At 36.8% G+C, this 21,620-nt stretch overlaps 6 protein-coding genes across 11 annotated transcripts; 4 read left to right on the top strand and 2 right to left on the bottom strand.

The window, feature by feature from the left end:
• Positions 152 to 1,693, top strand: LOC104751358 (two-component response regulator ARR15-like). Of its 2 annotated transcripts, XM_010473284.2 has the most exons (6): positions 152 to 267; positions 384 to 520; positions 616 to 686; positions 970 to 1,047; positions 1,135 to 1,205; positions 1,310 to 1,693. In XM_010473284.2, the coding sequence occupies exons 2-6, from the start codon at positions 397 to 399 to the stop codon at positions 1,566 to 1,568; spliced, it is 603 nt and encodes a 200-aa protein (XP_010471586.1). In that variant the 5' UTR covers positions 152 to 267; positions 384 to 396; the 3' UTR covers positions 1,569 to 1,693. The 2 variants fall into 2 exon arrangements, with proteins under 2 accessions (XP_010471586.1, XP_010471585.1); XM_010473283.2 differs by having other exon boundaries at positions 154 to 520.
• Positions 2,059 to 3,276, top strand: LOC104751356 (NAD(P)H-quinone oxidoreductase subunit O, chloroplastic). The gene is made up of 6 exons (XM_010473281.2): positions 2,059 to 2,346; positions 2,442 to 2,497; positions 2,590 to 2,655; positions 2,738 to 2,779; positions 2,863 to 2,922; positions 3,020 to 3,276. The coding sequence occupies exons 1-6, from the start codon at positions 2,121 to 2,123 to the stop codon at positions 3,047 to 3,049; spliced, it is 480 nt and encodes a 159-aa protein (XP_010471583.1). The 5' UTR covers positions 2,059 to 2,120; the 3' UTR covers positions 3,050 to 3,276.
• Positions 3,152 to 5,121, bottom strand: LOC104751357. The gene is made up of 3 exons (XM_010473282.2): positions 4,896 to 5,121; positions 4,643 to 4,709; positions 3,152 to 4,541 (listed from the first exon to the last, which is right to left on the bottom strand). The coding sequence occupies exons 1-3, from the start codon at positions 4,977 to 4,979 to the stop codon at positions 3,763 to 3,765; spliced, it is 930 nt and encodes a 309-aa protein (XP_010471584.1). The 5' UTR covers positions 4,980 to 5,121; the 3' UTR covers positions 3,152 to 3,762.
• LOC104751355 lies at positions 6,892 to 9,442 on the bottom strand. 2 transcript variants are annotated; one of them, XM_010473280.2, is made up of 4 exons: positions 9,289 to 9,442; positions 8,875 to 9,051; positions 7,246 to 8,247; positions 6,892 to 7,150 (listed from the first exon to the last, which is right to left on the bottom strand). In XM_010473280.2, exons 1-3 carry the CDS (start codon positions 9,301 to 9,303, stop codon positions 7,264 to 7,266), a joined length of 1,176 nt encoding a protein of 391 aa, XP_010471582.1. In that variant the 5' UTR covers positions 9,304 to 9,442; the 3' UTR covers positions 6,892 to 7,150; positions 7,246 to 7,263. The 2 variants fall into 2 exon arrangements, with proteins under 2 accessions (XP_010471582.1, XP_010471581.1); XM_010473279.2 differs by having other exon boundaries at positions 6,892 to 8,247.
• LOC104751354 (pentatricopeptide repeat-containing protein At1g74850, chloroplastic) lies at positions 12,448 to 18,159 on the top strand. Of its 4 annotated transcripts, XM_010473276.2 has the most exons (6): positions 12,448 to 12,952; positions 13,615 to 14,780; positions 15,949 to 16,409; positions 16,683 to 16,997; positions 17,089 to 17,196; positions 17,288 to 18,159. In XM_010473276.2, the coding sequence occupies exons 1-6, from the start codon at positions 12,745 to 12,747 to the stop codon at positions 17,619 to 17,621; spliced, it is 2,592 nt and encodes an 863-aa protein (XP_010471578.1). In that variant the 5' UTR covers positions 12,448 to 12,744; the 3' UTR covers positions 17,622 to 18,159. The 4 variants fall into 4 exon arrangements, with proteins under 4 accessions (XP_010471578.1, XP_019093896.1, XP_010471580.1 ...); XM_019238351.1 differs by lacking the exon at positions 13,615 to 14,780 and having other exon boundaries at positions 12,448 to 12,956; positions 14,787 to 16,409; XM_010473278.2 differs by lacking the exon at positions 12,448 to 12,952 and having other exon boundaries at positions 13,136 to 13,687; positions 14,856 to 16,409.
• Positions 19,558 to 21,021, top strand: LOC104751353 (transcription factor MYB1R1). Its single transcript, XM_010473274.2, has 3 exons — positions 19,558 to 19,960; positions 20,039 to 20,247; positions 20,392 to 21,021. The coding sequence occupies exons 1-3, from the start codon at positions 19,678 to 19,680 to the stop codon at positions 20,671 to 20,673; spliced, it is 774 nt and encodes a 257-aa protein (XP_010471576.1). The 5' UTR covers positions 19,558 to 19,677; the 3' UTR covers positions 20,674 to 21,021.

The following is a 21,620-nucleotide window of genomic DNA, read 5'->3' as shown; positions in this document are numbered from 1 at the left end:
GGGGGGGGGGGGGGGGAAATAAATAACAGTAAGTAGAGGAGAGTTGTCATTGTCAGAGAGAAAGAAAGAGCAGACAAAAGGATCGTAAAAATCAAATATAGAACGAATGGGTCCCTGAAAAGATTTTGACCGTGAAGACACAATATTACGTTTATCTGACAACACATGAACACATCACTCATCTCTTTAGATTCTCTTCTCCCCCCACAGCTCTCTCACAAGATCTTGCACAACATCAATCAAGATCCGATCCCTACAGATTCTCTTGTAATTAATCTCTTCTCTCTCTTATTTATGGAACTCCCCTTCTTCACATTGATTTCTGCGTCCTTTGACGTTCAAACTTAAAAAAGAAACGCTTCCTCTGTTTTGCTGGATTCAAGATAGAGAAAAACAATGGCTCTCGGGGATTTATCTTCCTCTTCTTCTGCTTCCTCGGAGTTACATGTTCTTGCCGTTGATGATAGTTTCGTTGATCGTAAAGTTATTGAGAGATTGCTTAAGATCTCTGCTTGTAAAGGTACCAAAAAGAAAAGCAAAGCCGTTTCTATTAATATCTTCCTTCTTCTTTAGTTTGGTCTCTAATTCGTTTTGTGGGGTTGTTTATATATATAGTGACGACTGTTGAGAGTGGGACTAGGGCTCTTCAGTATCTTGGTTTAGATAAAGGATCTTCTGGTCTTAAGGTATTTTTATTCATATTCTTTCTCTGATAAAGTCTCTCTGTTTTCTGACCATAAACAAACCCTAAAGATTGAAAAACTTGATGTGTTCTTCTGCTGGTTTGGCTCCCAAGAAACCTCAGATTTAAGTATTTAACTAATTAAGATCAAAAGTTTTAAACCTTTGGCCATTTTTTATATAAATGGATGATTTATCATCAGTTATTATTTTTAAATATTGAGGTTTTGTGTATAATTGAGGATTTGCTTTATGATGACGTTTATATGATTTTTTATTGATAAACAGGATTTGAAGGTGAACTTGATAGTGACAGATTACTCTATGCCAGGATTAACGGGATATGAACTCCTCAAGAAGATTAAAGTAACCTTATCTGTTTGTCATTTATTTAAGCAAGATTTGAATTAGCTTTTCTCGTACAAACTCTGCTGTATGGCTTTTTCTTACCAGGAGTCTTCAGCATTCAGAGAAATACCGGTAGTCATAATGTCGTCTGAAAACATACAACCTCGTATAGAACAGTAAGTCACTGTAGTTAATAGATAGATACAAACTGAATCAATTATGAATCTTCTTAAGACTTGTAATCTGATTTTGTGTCTATCCTCTTTTTTCTTTGTTGTAGATGTATGATAGAAGGAGCAGAGGATTTTTTGCTAAAACCGGTGAAATTAGCAGACGTGAAGCGGATAAAAGAACTTATAATGAGAGGTGGTGAAGCTAAAGAAGGATTAACCAAAAGCCCTAGCCCTAAGAGAATCCTACAAAACGACATTGATTCATCTCCATCATCGTCATCTTCATCAACATCGTCGTCTCAGGATGTTTCCTCTCTCGATGACGACACTCCATATTCCAAGAGGATGAAATTAGAGCCTAGCTAGGGTTCATGATTAAGCTCAGCCTTCTCATTTATTTTCTTGTTATTCTGTAATAGATATTAATTGAGCTAAGATGTTGGGTAAATTCTTGTTTTTACATTTGCAATTCAAGATCCTGATGCTCATCTCATGACTCTGTTTTTTTTTTTTTTGGTGGTTAAAACAAAAGGAGATCAATGTAAAAATATGATTTTAACAATTTTTAAAGTTAAACTAAAGTTGCCCATATTGTTCCCTAATTTACTGCCAGATTAATTGTGTTATTTAATGTAGCAACTACTTAAAAAGTAAACGTAAAAAAGATTTGTATATGATCTTCCATGTGACATACACGATTTCACTTTTACGTATTATTCAAGATTCATATAAGTTTTCAAACAAATAAATAATCCTAGACTCCTACTAGTTGTAAAGAATAGTAAGCTTGTCTTCACTTACGTGTCATCTTATGATTGGTTCAGTGATGTCTGTGTTAGACCGTTGAGACTTGGAGACCATTGCAGTCTTATCCCAAAACTCAGAAGGACACAGAAAATTTTCTTGGTGGTCTCTCCAATGGCTTTCTCAGCGACTCTGTCTCAGCTTTCTTCTCTTTCTACCATCTCCTCTTCGTTACCATTTTCTTCGAGAGGATTCCCTCTTCGATCTCTACCTCAATTCACAGTCAAAGCAGAAGCAGGGAAAGAGAAGAAACAGAGCACACAGGCCAAGTCAGATGGGGAAGCACCACCAGCTGCCACCAAAACACCTAAAACTCTTCCCAAGAAACCGGTTTACTCGAGTCTGTTTCTTCACTTCCGTTTTATACATGTTGAATCCAATAACAGAGTTTTGATATTTCTTTACATTTTTTGTTTGTGGTGGATGGGAAAACAGTGAAGAAGGGCCAAATCGTTCGTGTTGACAAAGAGAAGTACCTCAACAGCATCAATGTACGGTTAAAGTCTTTCCCGGTTTTGAAGATGCTTCATTGATATCGGTTTCTGAAACTTTTTTTTGCTTCGTTTGTTGAAATGATCCACAGTACTTATCAGTTGGACATCCTCCTTTCTACAAAGGACTTGATTACATATACGAAGATCGCGGCGAGGTATAACCCACCGAATCAATCCCTTTTGAATAAATATCACAAGAGATTTCAAGCTTACCGAACAAGTATCTAAATCTTGCAGGTCTTGGACCTTCGTGTTTTTGAGACTGGAGAGTATGCACTTGTAAGTTTCCACAAAATTTGTTTATTCTGTTGAGTGAGCTAGAGAAGAGAGAGCTAATGGATTGTGAATTTTGGAGATATCAGGTTGGATGGGTAGGTATCCCGACTGCACCGGCTTGGCTACCAACAGATATGCTCATCAAGGTACTCAAAACTCCTCATTACATAAACCATAAGTAACAGTAACTTCTTTCATGTCAAGTTATGATTGTTTTCAATTTTTTTTGGGTCCCCAATGCAGTCTGAGAAACTTGTTTACGAGCGAATGTAAAGCCCAAAAGCTTCCAAGAAGAATCCTTAAACTGATACGAAGGTTGTCTGTAAAGCTGAGATGAACGATACTTACCACTGGTGCCATCATGATCATGTCTTCGAGTTTTTGAGAAAGAATCAGTGTTACCTCACAAAAATGTTCTGGAATGTAAAGACATATGATCAGATTGAACCAATTATTATAAGAATGCAGCCTCAGAAGATGCATTCCTTAACGATTTCACACATTCTTTGTTATGATCCGCTCTAATCATCGCTACTTCAGCAACCATTCTTCCTAGTCAATGGTTCTCGCTTTCTTTATTAACATGTGTGTTTGTAAAGGCTCATCCACTTCCTTAGAAAAGTTTCTTTAGAGACTTGGAATTTAGAAAAACCGAGATGTACACTTTTGTAAAGAGTTGTGGTTGGCATCGTTATGGTGAGGAGAACAACATGATTACTTCATCCGCTTGTGAGATTTGTTTGTGGCATCATGAAGTCGAACTTTTCTGTGATAACATTAAAAAATGATCTGTTGTTGTATTAGATAAAAGAGTAATCTTGGTTTTATGTGTATATGATTCACAAACGTCAATGAAACTTATTGCCGAGATGACAACACTCTAAGCATAACCACAAAATTGTTGTTTCTGATGAAACTGAAGGCAAAAATGTAGAAGAAAGTTTCATGAAACTCTTGAACTTCTTTCTCTCTGACTCTCTCTTCTCTCAAGCTCTGTCAAGTCCCCTAAATGATGGAGACAAGCGAATTGTGCCACGACCACGTTGCTGGAAGCCTACTTCTCCACTACTATTACTCGTCTGATCATAGTCCTTCCTGCAAGATGGACAACGAGCTTCGTTTTCACTGATCTTCTTGTGGCAGAAGAGACAAATCCGAAACCCACAAGGACATGGTTTGAAACTTAGATCAGTTTCGTCCATCACTTCAGAGCAAATAGGACATTCTTCATCATCACCTTCTTGCTTCCCAGAGTTAGTAGACCTCTTCTTCTTTTTACTGTTTCTGTGAATCGCCTTCTTTTGAGGTGAAGAAGCTTCATGCTTGCACCTGTTGTCTTTATGAAAGAGCTTCTTCTCAAGGGTAGACTTGTTGTTCCTCCTCTGGATTGTATTTGGAACTAGATCTTCTCCTTGCTCAAGCTTAAAGGTGTCGTCTTTATCATTCTCAAAGGAGTTCAACGCATCTCTAAACCCATCCCAGTTGTCATAAGCATCGTCGAAAACTTCCTCCTCTTCATCAGTCGTCATCTGCTTAGAACAACAGAAACAATCTTCACTAACAACAGATGAGCCTCTGCTGCTCTTGAGTAGTACACTCGTGGGACTACCACTAGCAGACGATGTCTTTACAATCTCATCATCACCATCATTGCTTCTTTCTTCATGATAACCATCAATCCGCCAAGCTTTCTTATCAGTAAGTTTATTTAACAAAGATTGCAATCTACGGCCTATTTCTTCTTCGTCTACGTTTGCTTTTTTCCCTATTAAACCATTCATTAACAAAACAAAGTCATCATCATCATCATCATCATCATCATCAACACTCGAAAGATTGAACCAAAAAAAATCATTTGAAACTTACATTGATAAATCCATTGCTTGCGACGATCATCAATCTTCCACTGCTTCAGCTTACAAATCCAATTCGCCTGCAACGTCACAAGATTCAATTCCATATATCAAAAAAAAAAAAAAAAAAACGTAATTTTACGATTAATCAACAACCCAAAAAAACAAAAAAACACGATTTCTACTAGGGATGTTGGATCGATCAGGCCATAGTATTGTAATTTATAATCCGATTGCGAAAAAAACTTGATCGAAGAAGAAGGAACCTTGCTGCGTTTCTTGGAGAAATCTCTAGAAATCGGAGAGCCATGAAAGAGGTCGTCAGAGTCTGTGATGGAATCAGCAACCATGATTATAATGAATCTTCAGAGCAACACACACAGAGAGTAATGTTGTCGCTCAGAAAGAAAGAAAAAAACCCTAATACTTAAATCCGGATTAAGAGAGAGAGAGAGAGAGATGGAGAAATCGGAAACTGCTCTGCTACGCTCCTTCTATTTCTCACTCTCCAAGAACCAAAAGCTTCTGTGTGTATGTGTGTAGCGGTCTATATATGCGGTTATCTCGTTCGGGAATTTACCCCTGGTTTGACTCTGTATTTACGAAGCCATACCCCTGCTTCGTGGGAAAACGACGTCGTTTGTTTTTGGTCTTTGGTCGTTTTTTTTTTTTTGTCTATTGTTCAAACTTGGACTACAAGGTAATTTACCACATTTTTCCATAACAAAATTAGTAAAAAAGAGATGCATTTTGAATAATTAAGCAAACTAATTTAGGGAAAAATGGATTTATTTTGAATTAAAAAAGCAAACTATACATATATATATACACACACAATTGTTTCCCCTAAATAAATCCATAATTAGGTGTATTCTTAGATAGATTATAAATACAGCTCATGAACTCATAAATTTTTTTCTGAAAACTATCATTTGTAATCTATCTAAGAATATTCTGGATTATTTTAGAAAATATATCATGTTTCCTACAATATTTTTATTTATAGGATCATAAAATTCTTTATATTTTCAACCAAAGAATTGAAAGAATAAAATTATCTTAGAAAATATATCATGTTTCCTACAATATTTTTATTTATATGATCATAAAATTCTTTATATTTTCAACCAAAGAATTGAAAGAATAAAAGGTCATCCTTAAGTCTTTACACACACATCATCATCATTGCACAAGTAGTGATTAATAATTGATTCCTAGATACATTTCTAGAAGATTGTATGTTTTAGTTTTGTACATTTCTCATATAGTAGTGTGACATTGTTCAAATTCTTATTAGAAAACCAAAAGTGTGTCTATCTTCTTTGGTTTTATCAAAATGCAAATTGTTTGATTTCAGAGAAATTGCACTCTTTTCATTGTTACTTTTTGAACTATTTGTTTTTTTTTTCATTCTTATATAATTTTTTTTTCTTTCTCTGTGACGACATTCTTCAATGCGTAACACCTATCACTATTGCTTTAGTTTTTGACACATTATTGTACTTTATTTGGATTGTAAGTAGTGATTTATCACAAATAGACAAAATCAAACAATGGTCTATTGTTCAAACTTGGACTACAAGGTAATATATACTGTATTTTTCCATAAAAAAGGATGCATTATGAATAATTTAGCAAAGTAAATTAGGGAATAGGGGATGCATTTTGAATTATAAAAAGCAAACTATACATATATACACACACAATTGTTTCCCCTAAATAATCTAATAATATGGTATTCTTAGATATAATACAAATAATTAACATGTTTTTGATGATATAAGAAAACACAACTCATCAACTCATATGTTTTCTTAATTATTTGTAATCTTTCTATCTAAGAATATTCTGGATTATTTTATAAAATATATCATGTTTCCCTTCAATATTTTATTTTTATATGATCATACAATTTCTTTTATTTTCAACCAAACAATTCAATTTTTTTTATATGATCATAAAAAATTCCTTATATTTTCAACCAAACAATTGAAAGAATAAATCATCCCAAGTCAAATTACTATTTTACACATATCATCATTCCATAGAAGGAAATGCTCTCTATTTAAGCCGGAAAATTATAGTGAAACAGTCTTTGAAAACAGAAGATTGAACAATTAGCGAGCAATTTATATAGAGATCGTAAACTCTTTACCCAAATTATTCATTTGATTGATTAAACTCCCCTTATTTAGTCCATGATCCATAGTCGCAAGTCCAAATTTCCATGAATAATTAATTTTGACCAAGTCACAAATACTCTTTTAGTAAGACTTCTTCGTTAGATCATTTATTTACATACATACGAAATACACTGATAGCTCATAATAGTCTTACACAGCATCCAGGTGTAAGTCAGAATTTTGAAGTTTCCATTCTATCCTTATCACATCAACTTTAGTTTGACTCAATATCATATCTAACTTGAATATTTGTATATATATCAGATGAATTCTTTACTACTATAACCATTTTGCTGGTGCATCCTACTGGTTGACTTGTTCTTCTGTTGCAAATCTTTCTTCTCCGAGAATGGTACAATACAATATAGAAACAGAGAAACATAATAAACTTAACATGATATAGCGAATTAGATGTATGATAATATTTACTAACCTTCCCAAACCCCCTGTGCTATGCGTAGACTATATCTCGAGATGATTCACTGGTAAAGCTAGGCTTCAGAGACTCCAAATAAACATCATCTTTATCCCCAGTCTTCTGTTTCACGTTTCTGCTCTCCTCAAACGATGAAGTTCCTTGAAGATTGCTTAAAACCTCCTTCTTTCTCTTCCTCTGAAACGTGTACTTGATACACCGGTTTTTACTAAGTGCCAAAACTGAAGTTTCTTCGCACAAAGGAGATGCCGAAACTTCCATATTCTCACAGCTCTCTTTTTCTTCCTTCTTTGCATCTGTTTTCACAATCGTTGGAGGAGATGTTTTCAAGAATACGAGATTGCCATCATCCTTCTGAGGAGCGTTTGGAGACACTACTGGGGCTTCTCCATCTCTAACAGAAGATATGGAGTCAGTAGCATCAGCACAACCAGATATTTCTAAGGTCTCTACACTTTTACAAGAAGAAACTTTGTGAAGACAACCTCCATCATTCACATCTCCTACTTCTACAGAGGAAGACAGATCTCCATTGGCCATACTGCTATCAACTGCGTGAATTATCTGAGCGGATCCTTCAGATTCCTTGCGTTTTGTCAGTATAGAAGGAAGAGAGTGGTGATATTGATCCTTGTTATATTTATGAGAACACCGGTTAATACTATTAATGTGAGCCAAAGATGGGATTTTTATTCCATTAGCCACCACCGATTCAGTTTGGTCAACTGGGATGCAAGGAGCTACAGCTTCTGTGCTCTCATGAATGCAAGAAACCTCAGGCACTACAGAAACTGCTGCATCACGGTTTATCCAACGGGGGTCTTCCTCATGATCACTTTTAAGATGTGTCTGACCATCCGTGCGTTTCTTGAGCTCATCTTGAAGTTGTCTCAACTCCGCCCTCAGCTCTCCTACAATATCTTCAGCCTCTTCAAGCTGAGCTTCCAGTTCCTCAACCTTCTGTTGCTGCTTCAAGGATATTATCTCTGTCTCCTTGACCTATAAAACCACAAAAAGCTTTTCAAAAATTTGAGCTGAGGAGCAAATGCAAAGACAGCCACAGAAGAAAGATATGGTACAATGTGGAAAGCTCATCCTCTAGCAAAGCCAATACAGTCTCTAAGATGAAATAGAAATATCTCCACATTGAGAAACTTTTAACTTAAAAACTGCACAATGAAATGAGGGCATCGGCCAAGGAATATGTATAAGCCTCACTAACAAAAAGATGTAAAACTAGCTGCTAAGATCTATTTGACACTCAGCTACCCTTGGTTACGCTAATTGGTTTTAGGTTACATAAACAATGATCAATGGATGAAGAGAAAAGCTATATCTGCTGAAAGTGTCAATTTAATTTAGTCTCAGGCTCAAAGGTCTATATGGCGGAATATCTTCTAGGTACTTGAAACATCAAAAGATTGAACAAACCAAACGCACAGTCACACACACACAACCTTCACAATGTAAGAAATGCTCAAAAACTTGAACTTGAAAGCCATCTCATATACACCATGAAACCACAGGACATGAAGTTCACAGAAACATAATCAAATAAAACCAACAAGAAGTCAGAAACGAATAAAGAAGAAAAAATTCATCAAAGATAGTGGATTGTTGTTGTACCTTGGAATCAAGCATCTGTTTAAGCCTAAGCAACGTATGAAGAGCATCATCTCTAACCGTCGCAAGTTCTTGCTGATACCTACGCGCCTTCTTTTCAGAAACCATAATACGAGCCGCGGCTTCCTTCGTCGTGTTCAGTATCGTATCGGCGTAAGCTCTCTTCAACGCCGCTAAGGTCTGTGTTAACAACCCAAACCAAAAACAAAAAAACAAAATCATCGCAAACCCCCAAAAAAAGAAAAACAAGACAAAACCCACATCTTGAAATCAACGAAATCGGAAACAAGATTCTGTCCGATAGGAGAAACACACGGGTGTAGAAGAAACAGAACGAAAATTAAACGAAACAATTCGAAGAAAAGAAGAGAACTCGTGAGCGACTGAGATTGAAAGGGTTCCACAAGGAAATTGTACCTCTGGGTCAGCCATGACCGCCGATAATGCGGTTGCAGAGATAAGCGATTTTTGATTTTTCTCCGGCCAAGGTCACGAACTCGCCAGAGAAGATGGAAAAAGCTAAAAAGGGTTGTTGTTGTTTTCTTCTTCTTCTTCTTCTTTCTTTGGTTTCCTTTTTGTTTTTCCTAAGAAGCATCCGTCTGTTAGGAACAGAAAAGGAGTTGACAATTTACTTCTTTACCCTTAACAACTCAATGTTATTTCTCAAAATGCCACACACACGTCACGTCTGCTGCCTTCGCACCTTCGAACGGCGGTACGGTTTCCCGTTTTTTGCGTCACCCGTAATTACCTTAGCTTTTTTTTTTTTTTTTTTTTTTNCATTTTTCTGATAAAATATAAATATTTATAAAAAAATACACCTTTAATTTTTGTTTACTTCATTTAGACCACTAGACTATCATCGTACCTAATTGTAATTACTAAATTTTATATGATTATATCAGCAATTACAATAAAACATGTTGTTGTTATGTATGATTTAGCGGATGTTTATTATAGGCCCATTAGCCCTTTCTATAATGTTTATTTTAAGTTTTACTTGTTCACCAAGTTTGTATCTTTATATATACTCTCTAGTCTCTACTCTCTAGTAGGTATGACCAAAATTAAACCGTATTTTAAACCGTAACCAGACTATATCCTAACCATAACCAAACCATAATTGTATAAAATGGTTTAAAATCGTAACCGTTGACGGTAAATATATGGTTAAATTATATTAACCATAACTGTTAATTAACCGTAACCATATCAAAACCGTTGGTTAACCACATGGTTAAACCATAATTTGTTAACCATAACCGTTTCAAAAACATAATAAAATATACTAATAATTATTTATTTAATATGAATCATATGATATGAAAATATCTGAGTACACTAAAAGAAGATATTAATTATAAATAAATAATATCAATTATATTATATCATAAAATAATATCAACCGTATCATATTATCAAATAACCGTAACCGTATATAACTATAACCGTTTTAATCGGAATCATATTTAACCGTAACCGTTTATTAAACGGTTATGGTTAAGATTAAACAAAATTTCCAACCATAAGTTTATTAACCGTAACAGTGATAACCGTAACCGTGGTCATGCCTACTTTCTAGTATTCATTGAGTGAGTGAGCGTACACCGCTTTTCTCCTAAAATTTATTTCTATAACACGACGCAATTAGCATACTTTTTTTTTTGTTAAAGCGCATACTTTAAACCCTAATCGTCCAAGAAAAGAAAAAAAAAAATCTAGCTGCCGAGACGTTCGAGCAGCCGTCACCTTTCCAAAACGTTTGAGCAGCTGTCACCGATATTTAAGGTACATGATTGCATGATAACGAGATAAAGAAGAGTATAATTAAGTACGTGTTGCATATCGTGGATGTGATGATTGTTAATGGTTAGACGTTTTGATTCTATGCTAAATGATGGTCGTGTTTATGTTTGGAACATGGTTACTGTATCACCAACTTCTCTAACTTTCTCCATCGAGGTAAACATTCCAGAACTATTAATAGGAACGTAATCGTGTCCATTCGCATGTTCTAATCTCATATAAACAATTGGTATTCGATCGATTATGGTTTTTGGTCAACAATTACGGCTGAGTCGTAGAAGCTTCTTACTATATTGTTGTTTTCTGGATTGATAGTATTACTTACATATATATGAATATGATTCATAATATAATTCGTATGTTTTTATATATTTCGTTGTTCAAATCAATTTTATAATACTAATAGATAGATCGTTTAGCACGATCATTCATGCACGTTTATAATAATAGATCAAGTTTTAAATAATAACACACTTAGTTTTACACCGATTGCTTATGCATATTAGTTAAAGCACATAATAACAATATGCTACTACTCTCGTATATTTGTTAAATATTTTGAACTGATTTTAATTTGTGTTGTGTGTTACTCATGTGTAGTTACCATGTCGAAACTCTCAAGTGATTTTGCTGTCCTCCATCTATCGGAGATAATTACTTGCATTGGCATTGGCACTAGATGCCAAGTTTTGGTCGAAATCCAAAAGGCCCTGTGATACGATCATCTAGGGAAATAAAGAAAATAAGCAAAACAAGGCACAAACAATGATATTGTTTCGCCATCACTTCCATGAAAGAGTCTTAAGAATGAGCATTTAGCCTTGTAAGATCCAGTCTGAAAGTCTATTAAGAGTTTGGTATGACTGGACACAATTAAAAGTTTCAAGACTATAAGTATGTAAGTGAGTACAACTTTGCCTTACATCAAATAGTTTTCAGATTAGCACTATGTGGTGAAAAGATTACAGAAGAGGATAAATTAGAGAAACTTTTTCTACTTTACATGCGAATAATGTAATATTACAAATAGAATACCGTGAGTTAGAAAGGGTTTACAAAATATTCTCAGTTAATTTTGTGTTTCTTATGGCTGAAGAGCAAAACTAGTTGTTATTGAAAAATTTTCAATAACAACTAGTTTTCTTTTATAGCCATAAGAAGATACAAAAATTATCTGAAAATATCTCGTAAACTCTTTCTCACGGTATTGTGTTTGTAATATTATTCGCATGGAAAGTAGAAAAAATTTTCTCTTATTTATTTTTTTTTGTGATTTTTTCACCAGATAGTGCTAATCTGGAAGCTATTGATGTAAGGCGGAGTTGTACTCACTTACATACTTAATCTTGAAACCTTTAAATGAGCCAATCATACCAAACTCTTGGTAGACTCACTGTTTTCTAGTATTCATACATTTCTTTCAGTTATATTATCTTTCAGAATATCTCGTTATGGAATTAAAAACCAGAGATGATTTTGACCTACAATATTTTTTTTAAGAACATTATCAAGTTTATATATTATCAAAATATGAATTGTAATTTTGCATTTACTAGTATACTCAAAATTTATGGTGGAGCTTATCTCATACTAGTAGTGCACCAATTGCTTTTTCTTGCAATATTAGGCGCCAAAATTGTTCGACCAAAAAATATCGACTTAACCATTTCAAACTGAGAAATTTTCATAAACCGGAAAAGAACCGGTCGGTTCCTCGTGACTGTTATCCACAATAAGAATCCACGTGGCTTCTTCTTCTTCAAGCCCCCTTCCCTCTTCTTCCATTTTTCCGCCATTTCACCGAGCGAGAGAGAGTGAGAGAGCTATTGGGTGAGAAAATTTCCACTCCGAAAATATCTCTTGCCCACTCATCTAATTAGTTTTGCTTCTTGTTTCTAGAGCTTGGTGGCGACTTGACTCTTGAGGTGTTAATCTCGAATCTCTAATTCAATTCAAATCGGATAGAGTTCGATTTTTCCTGAGAAAAATCTCGTTTCGGTTGCTGTGTGGTTGAGTAATTTCTCCCGGAGGATATTTCAATCCTTATGTGAACTTGCAGTTGCCAATATGAATCTGGCAATTCCGAATCCCAACTCACACCAGCTCTCTTTCTTTATCCAAAATTCGAGTTTCGTCGGCAACCGGAGATTCGCCGACGGCAACCGTCTCCGTTTTCTCTCAGGAGGAAACCGTAAACCATGCTCCTTCTCCGGTAAAATCAAGGCGAAGACGAAGGATCTCGTTCTTGGAAACCCTTCCGTATCGGTTGAGAAAGGCAAGTACAGCTACGACGTCGAGTCCCTGATTNTCAGGCGCCAAAATTGTTCGACCGAAAAAATATCGACTTAACCAATTCAAACCGGGAAATATTCATTAACCGGAAAAGAACCGGTTGGTTCATCGTGACTGTTATCCACAATAAGAATCCACGTGTCTTCTTCTTCTTCAAGCCCCCTTCCCTCTTCTTCCATTTTTCCGCCATTTCACCGAACGAGAGAGAGAGAGAGAGAGAGAGAGATCTCCACTTGGAAAATATCTTTGCCCACTCATCTAATTAGTTTTGCGTCTTCTTTCTAGAGCTTGGTGGCGACTTGACACTGAGGTTTCAATCTCTGATTCTGATTCAATTCAAATCGGATAGAGTGCGATTTCTCGTTTCCGTTGCTGTGTGGTTGAGTAATTTCCCCGGAGGATATTTCAATCCTTATGTGAACTGTACAGTTGCCAATATGAATCTGGCAATTCCGAATCCCAACTCACACCAGCTCTCTTTCCTTATCCAGAATTCGAGTTTCGTCGGCAACCGGAGATTCGCCGACGGCAATCGTCTCCGTTTTCTCTCAGGAGGAAACCGTAAACCATGCTCCTTCTCCGGTAAAATCAAGGCGAAGACGAAGGATCTCGTTCTTGGAAACCCTTCCGTATCGGTTGAGAAAGGCAAGTACAGCTACGACGTCGAGTCCCTGATTAACAAGCTCAGCAGCCTCCCACCTCGCGGAAGCATCGCTAGGTGCTTAGACATATTCAAGAACAAGCTTTCCCTCAACGATTTCGCGCTCGTGTTCAAAGAGTTCGCTGGTCGCGGTGATTGGCAGAGGTCGCTTCGTCTCTTCAAGTATATGCAACGGCAGATATGGTGCAAACCTAATGAGCACATCTACACTATTATGATTTCTTTGCTTGGTAGGGAAGGTCTTCTAGACAAATGTCTTGAGGTATTCGATGAAATGCCTGGTCAAGGCGTGTCACGCAGCGTTTTCTCTTACACGGCTTTGATCAATGCTTATGGTCGAAATGGACGGTATGAGACCTCTCTTGAGCTTCTTGATAGGATGAAGAGCGAGAAGATATCGCCTAGTATTTTGACTTACAACACGGTGATTAATGCGTGTGCTAGAGGTGGCTTAGATTGGGAAGGTTTATTGGGTTTGTTTGCAGAGATGAGACATGAGGGGATACAACCCGATATTGTGACTTATAACACTTTGCTTAGTGCTTGTGCCATTAGAGGTTTAGGTGATGAGGCTGAAATGGTTTTTAGGACTATGAATGATGGTGGGATTGTTCCGGATCTTACTACTTATAGTCATCTCGTTGAGACTTTTGGGAAGTTGGGCCGGTTAGAAAAAGTGTCTGATCTCCTTGGTGAGATGGCTTCCGGGGGCAGTTTGCCGGATATCACTTCTTATAACGTCTTGTTAGAGGCATATGCGAAATCAGGGTCTATTAAGGAGGCAATGGGGGTCTTCCATCAGATGCAGGCTGCAGGTTGTACGCCGAACGCTAATACATATAGTGTTTTGCTGAATTTGTTTGGACAGAGTGGGAGGTACGATGATGTTCGGCAGCTTTTTCTTGAGATGAAATCCAGCAATACGGATCCTGATGCTGCTACATACAACATTTTGATTGAGGTTTTTGGGGAAGGTGGGTATTTCAAGGAGGTGGTAACTTTGTTCCATGACATGGTGGAGGAGAATATTGAACCTGACATGGAGACATACGAGGGTATAATATTTGCTTGTGGGAAGGGAGGACTCCACGAAGATGCTAGGAAGATTTTACAATACATGACAGCTAACGATATCGTGCCAAGTTCCAAGGCNCAAGTACAGCTACGACGTCGAGTCCCTGATTAACAAGCTCAGCAGCCTCCCACCTCGCGGAAGCATCGCTAGGTGCTTAGACATATTCAAGAACAAGCTTTCCCTCAACGATTTCGCGCTCGTGTTCAAAGAGTTCGCTGGTCGCGGTGATTGGCAGAGGTCGCTTCGTCTCTTCAAGTATATGCAACGGCAGATATGGTGCAAACCTAATGAGCACATCTACACTATTATGATTTCTTTGCTTGGTAGGGAAGGTCTTCTAGACAAATGTCTTGAGGTATTCGATGAAATGCCTGGTCAAGGCGTGTCACGCAGCGTTTTCTCTTACACGGCTTTGATCAATGCTTATGGTCGAAATGGACGGTATGAGACCTCTCTTGAGCTTCTTGATAGGATGAAGAGCGAGAAGATATCGCCTAGTATTTTGACTTACAACACGGTGATTAATGCGTGTGCTAGAGGTGGCTTAGATTGGGAAGGTTTATTGGGTTTGTTTGCAGAGATGAGACATGAGGGGATACAACCCGATATTGTGACTTATAACACTTTGCTTAGTGCTTGTGCCATTAGAGGTTTAGGTGATGAGGCTGAAATGGTTTTTAGGACTATGAATGAGGGTGGGATTGTTCCGGATCTTACTACTTATAGTCATCTCGTTGAGACTTTTGGGAAGTTGAGACGGCTGGAAAAAGTGTCTGATCTCCTTGGTGAGATGGCTTCCGGGGGCAGTTTGCCGGATATCACTTCTTATAACGTCTTGTTAGAGGCATATGCGAAATCAGGGTCTATTAAGGAGGCAATGGGGGTCTTCCATCAGATGCAGGCTGCAGGGTGTACGCCGAACGCTAATACATATAGTGTTTTGCTGAATTTGTTTGGACAGAGTGGGAGGTACGATGATGTTCGGCAGCTTTTTCTTGAGATGAAATCCAGCAATACGGATCCTGATGCTGCTACATACAACATTTTGATTGAGGTTTTTGGGGAAGGTGGGTATTTCAAGGAGGTGGTAACTTTGTTCCATGACATGGTGGAGGAGAATATTGAACCTGACATGGAGACATACGAGGGTATAATATTTGCTTGTGGGAAGGGAGGACTCCACGAAGATGCTAGGAAGATTTTACAATACATGACAGCTAACGATATTGTGCCAAGTTCCAAGGCCTACACTGGGGTTATTGAAGCATTTGGGCAGGCTGCTTTATATGAGGAAGCACTTGTTGCTTTTAATACCATGCATGAAGTAGGAAGCAATCCAAGTATTGAAACATACCACTCACTGTTATACTCTTTTGCAAGGGGAGGACTGGTCATGGAGTCTGAGGCGATTTTGTCCAGGTTGGTGGATTCTGGTATTCCCAGGAACAGAGATACTTTCAATGCACAAATAGAAGCCTATAAACAAGGAGGCAAATTTGAAGAGGCTGTGAAGACATATGTAGATATGGAGAAGTCAAGGTGTGATCCTGATGAAAGGACGCTTGAGGCTGTTTTAAGTGTGTATTCTTTTGCGCGACTTGTTGATGAGTGCAGGGAGCAGTTTGAGGAGATGAAAGCTTCTGATATACTGCCCAGTATCATGTGCTACTGTATGATGTTGGCTGTTTATGGAAAGACGGAGAGGTTAGTGCTTTTACCAGTAATACACTTTGTCTTCTGTTTTCTTTTGCGTGTAGTTTTATAGCTCGTACCTTACTAAGCCAAATGATGATTTATTCCATTGTCATAGCATTTTTACTCTTTCAGCTGCCTTTTGTTCTTACATGATTGGAGAGATATGCTAGTGTAATGTAGAACCCTTGCTAATTTTATTGCAACTAGCTTTAGCTTACTTCAAGCCATTTTTTATATATTACTTCCTTAGTTTTAATTACACTTCAATTTTTATGTTTTTAGGTGGGATGATGTCAATGAGTTAGTGGAGGAGATGCTTTCAAATAGAGTATCAAATATTCATCAAGTTATTGGGCAAATGATCAAGGGAGATTATGATGACGACTCAAATTGGCAGATAGTGGAGTATGTGTTGGACAAACTCAATTCAGAAGGATGTGGTTTGGGAATAAGGTTTTACAATGCACTTCTGGATGCTTTGTGGTGGCTGGGCCAGAAAGAGCGAGCTGCAAGGGTACTCAATGAGGCAACGAAACGTGGACTTTTCCCTGAGTTATTCCGGAAAAACAAACTCGTGTGGTCTGTGGATGTGCATAGGTAGCTTAAGTGCCCTACGCTGGCTTCATTTCAAGTCCATGAAATGGTTGCGTACCGCTCAATCTAATTGTTTGTTTTAAATGTTCTGTAGGATGTCAGAAGGTGGTATGTACACAGCACTATCGGTATGGCTAAATGATATGAATGTTATGCTTTTAAAGGGAGAAGATCTTCCTCAACTAGCTGTTGTAGTTTCAGTGTAAGTATTTTGAAGCTCATTGCAGGATGCTTCCAAGCTTTGCGAATTTGTGTCTTTTGCCTTTTTTAAATCCTTCTTTTTGATGTCTCAGACGGGGACAATTGGAGAAAACCTCTGCTGCAAGAGAATCTCCCATCGCAAAAGCTGCTTTCTCCTTCTTGCAGGATCATGTCTCGTCATCATTTTCCTTCACGGGATGGAATGGAGGTCGCATTATGTGCCAGCGATCTCAGCTCAAGCAGTTACTGTCAAAGATAGAACCAACTTCAGAAGAGTCCGAAGATAAAAACCTAGTTGCTTTAACAAACTCGCCCGTTTTTGCTGCTGGAACAAGAAATTCTACAAGCAAGGACACAAACCACAGCGGTAATTCTACGCAACGAAGAACCAGGATGAAAAAAGAACTAGCAGGAAGCACAGCTTAATCGGTGTGCGTAATTTCTGTTGCCAAGACCAGCAATCAAAGGCCTCTTCTGTCTTCCTCCATGTAAGACTAGTTGGTGCAAAACTGTGCGTTTATGGTCTTTAATACTCATCCACCAGAACTCCCATTGTGGTGTCAAGCAGTAGTGTCAGCCTCTGATAGACAGAAGAATCTGGTGAAGAAGAAAAATGGTGATCTTAGTTTATATGCATAAGCATAGCGTTATGAAGCATCAAGTAAGTAGCCAACTAAGTGTTCTGATGAAATGGTTAGAATTAGACCAATGATTTTGCAGCCATAGATTTTGTTTTGTTTTTCATTCAACTGTCTTTGGGATAGCTATGAAGCTAAATACTTGTGTAAGATTCGATGCTCTAGTTACAACTACAAGTACAGGATCTATCAATCAAGATTCCTCAGAGAAGCTCTAGTTTTTTGGTTGTGACCTAATGTGATGATCTACCATTCCACCCAATGGTCTGAAAATTAACTTTAGCACAACTACTCCACCCATAATAAAGAAAACACTTGTTGTGCAAGATTCCTTCTTCGGCCTGATTCATCTTTATTCTCTCTCTCTCTCCCTGAGATTTGTGTTTGTTATCTGATTTAGGAAAGTCACAACAAACTTCTCATCCAAATTGGTAAAAGAAGAAGAAAAGTAATGGAGAAAGAAAGGCTCTTTCTCTCTAGTGCTTAACACATTACACTTTAGGATTCCACTTTGTGTGCATAATAAAGGTAATGGTGGCTTTGCTTTCTAACCGATGCTAGTGCCTTCGTGTGTTTTTTGCTGTCTTCCAAAACTACTTACCAAATTATGTGTATATACACCTTTTTACAACTTTTACCTATAAATCTCTAAAATAATTATATAATAGGGAAGTATAATACTTTATGTGATCAGTTTGCTTATAGTCGAATCACATAACATTTCTACAATTATTAACGAGGTATTCTTCGATTCTCTGTTGAAACTGTATATATAAGTTTAGTTTCCTGATATTGTAAGTTTTTGAGTTGAAGTTCAAAGTTATAATTTCCAAAAAGGATTCACTTGTCTCCAAGATTTTTTAGTATCCCCTAATAATATACACAAAGATCGACAAGATATAGTTCTTTTTTTCGAAAAAAATACAAGGGTAGAGCTGTAACCATATATTATAGAGTAGAGTACAGAATCATTTCAGAAGCTGACTATTTTTCTAAGAGCAAGTTGCATTCGCTTAGCGACATTGAGTTGACCAGATTCGTTTAATACATTATAACCCTAGAGTTTTATCTTTAAAAAAAAAAAACACATAAGGGTAACGTTAAAGAAAATAAAAACGTCTATTTCATTTCATTTAAACCTTCTCTATAAAGTAATTTTAGGTATTCTTTCATTCGATTTTTTTTGTTTTCTTTATTTTTAAAGTTAACGAAAAGGTTATAAACATTTTAAACATCTTTTAGGATAACATGTACTTCCTCTCTCTTGTAAAGATTAATGTTTTGAGATATTTTTTGTCCTACAAAAATTAATGTTTTGTAAATTTCAAGAAGTAATCATTGAAAATATTTAAATTTTTGAATTGTTATTGGTTTAAAATTAAATAATATATCTTTAGTAAAAAAATCTATATATTTAATTTTATTAATCATTATTTTTTTAAAATGTGTAAAAATTTATAAACATCAATCTTTTAGAAACAGATAGAGTATATAAATAAAATTAACAAAAAAAAGTGGTAGAGACCTAACCTAGTCAGCCAATGAAATAAAAAAAGGTCTATCCAAAAGGAAGACTGTGTAAAGAGACAGGTAGGTAAGAAAACGAGACAAGAACAAACGAATATAAACAAGACACGTGTCATACGACAGCATCACCAGCAGCTGCAACATGTAATAATTTAAGAAAGAAACCACGTGGCTTTTGGGCTTATAAATAAAAAAAAACAGCCTCAGATCTCAAACTCACACCACTCCATCCATTACTATTGCTCTGTACTTTTTTTGTCTTTTGATTCCTTATTAGAAAAGAGAAAGGCGCAAAGGGTAAAATCGGAAATAATATTATGACCGACGGTAGTACTACTAGCTCCTCGGAGTCCACCAACGTGTGCGGCGGCGTCGTGAGAAGAGAGATTATGCTGTTCGGCTTCAGGGTTGTGCTTGATCCGATGAGAAAGTGCGTGAGTTTGAACAATCTGTCTGAGTATGAGCAGACGGATGAGTCTCCAAAGATCGACGGCGAGGATAGAGATGGACAAGATAAGAACAAAACCCCCGCCGGTTACGCCTCCGCTGATGAAGCTGTTCCGATGTCTTCTTCCAACGCCAAAAGCGAGAGGAAACGAGGTACTACTCTTGGATTCTCTCTATTGAACTCTGTTTTTGGTGAAAGTTGCTAAATTTATTGTCTTTCCGATCATTTAGGAGTACCATGGACTGAGGAAGAACACAAGCTGTTCTTGGTTGGGTTGCAGAGAGTAGGAAAAGGTGATTGGAAAGGAATCTCAAAAAACTTTGTCAAGAGCAGGACCTCTACACAAGTAGCTAGTCATGCTCAGAAGTACTTCCTCCGACGTAGCAATATCAACCGTCGCAGGCGAAGATCTAGCCTTTTTGACATGACTACTGACACGGTGATTCCCTAATCCTCTTGTTACTCTAGTAGTTAGATATTTACCAGCTGAGAATATGTTAGCAGCCTGGAAATAGAGAGCCTTTGGTGATTGTTTGGTTAGTGAAAACTTTAAGTATAACATAAATTGGTCTTTGTTATTCAGGTCATGCCCATGGAAGATGATCAAGTGGTTATGCAGGAGAACACATCACAATCATCTTCTGTTATACCAGAAATCAACAACTTCTCTATACATCCAGTTATGCAAGTCTATCCCGAAATCAACAACATCTCTGGTGGTAATGCATCAGGGAACCAACCATACGGACAGTTTGGTTCCTCGAGGCCTGCACCGCTCTCTCTCAACCTCTCACTAGCTTCATCTAATCTGAACGAACCATCTTCTTCAATGCATTCAGCATTCAACACGATTGGAGTCGCTTAGAGCATATCCGAAAAGGTGAAAATCTGCAAAAACACCAACCCTGTTTGTTTCTTTGTTGTACAGATAGGTCTTGACTTTGTTATAAAAGATTCGTCAAATTTATGTATTTGGCTACAAAATCTGTGGGGGAAAAGAATGAATAATAAACAGAGTTTGGAGATAGGACTTTAAGTGTGTGTGTTTTAGGGTTCATGATCATCCTTTTTTTCCTTCCATGTGTGGAAGTTGTTGTAATACTACTACTACTCTCGAAATTCATTCGTGTGGATCTATCAAAACTTATATATATCATATTAACGTTATGTTTTCATTCATGATATCAACCATAAACAGAGTTGTACTTTGCTTCTCATGTGGCTATCTCAATCATGTTTGATGATCTATGGGTTTTTATAATAATATCTGATTTCCTAGGATAAGATATTGTAAGTGTTTGTAGAATAATAATAATAAATTAATAATAATGTCATTATCTTTAATGATGCCAATAATGTCACATTTTATTGGTCACTTCCATTATAGTGGAGCTTATTCTTTTCCCATCAAAATCCAGATTCTCTTTTTATACTTATATTTTAGTGTGGGATGATTAGGTATTTGTTAAATTCTGACTTTACCGTGAGCTTCCAACTCAAAACCAAGAGAAACCCTAATCATTTATCTCATATGGGATCTTTTGTCTTTTATATTTACTTTTATATATGTAATCATCTTTGTATAAGATTTTGTACATAGTTTTGTATTATCATTACAAAGTCTCATATTAATACATAACTATGTACAATATTTACATATATAAAAGTAAATACTAGATTTAGTAATATCTAGAGAATAGGAAAATATACTCAATAGGTATACATTTACCTGTTTCGTAAGCAATAATCTTCCAATCAAAAGAACATGATCCCCATTCATTAATCAACCAATCACACAGCATTCATATATAT

Source organism: Camelina sativa, chromosome 16 (genome assembly GCF_000633955.1).
Source record: "Camelina sativa cultivar DH55 chromosome 16, Cs, whole genome shotgun sequence".
Lineage (NCBI taxonomy): Eukaryota > Viridiplantae > Streptophyta > Magnoliopsida > Brassicales > Brassicaceae > Camelina > Camelina sativa.
This window is presented reverse-complemented; position numbering and strand designations above follow the sequence as displayed.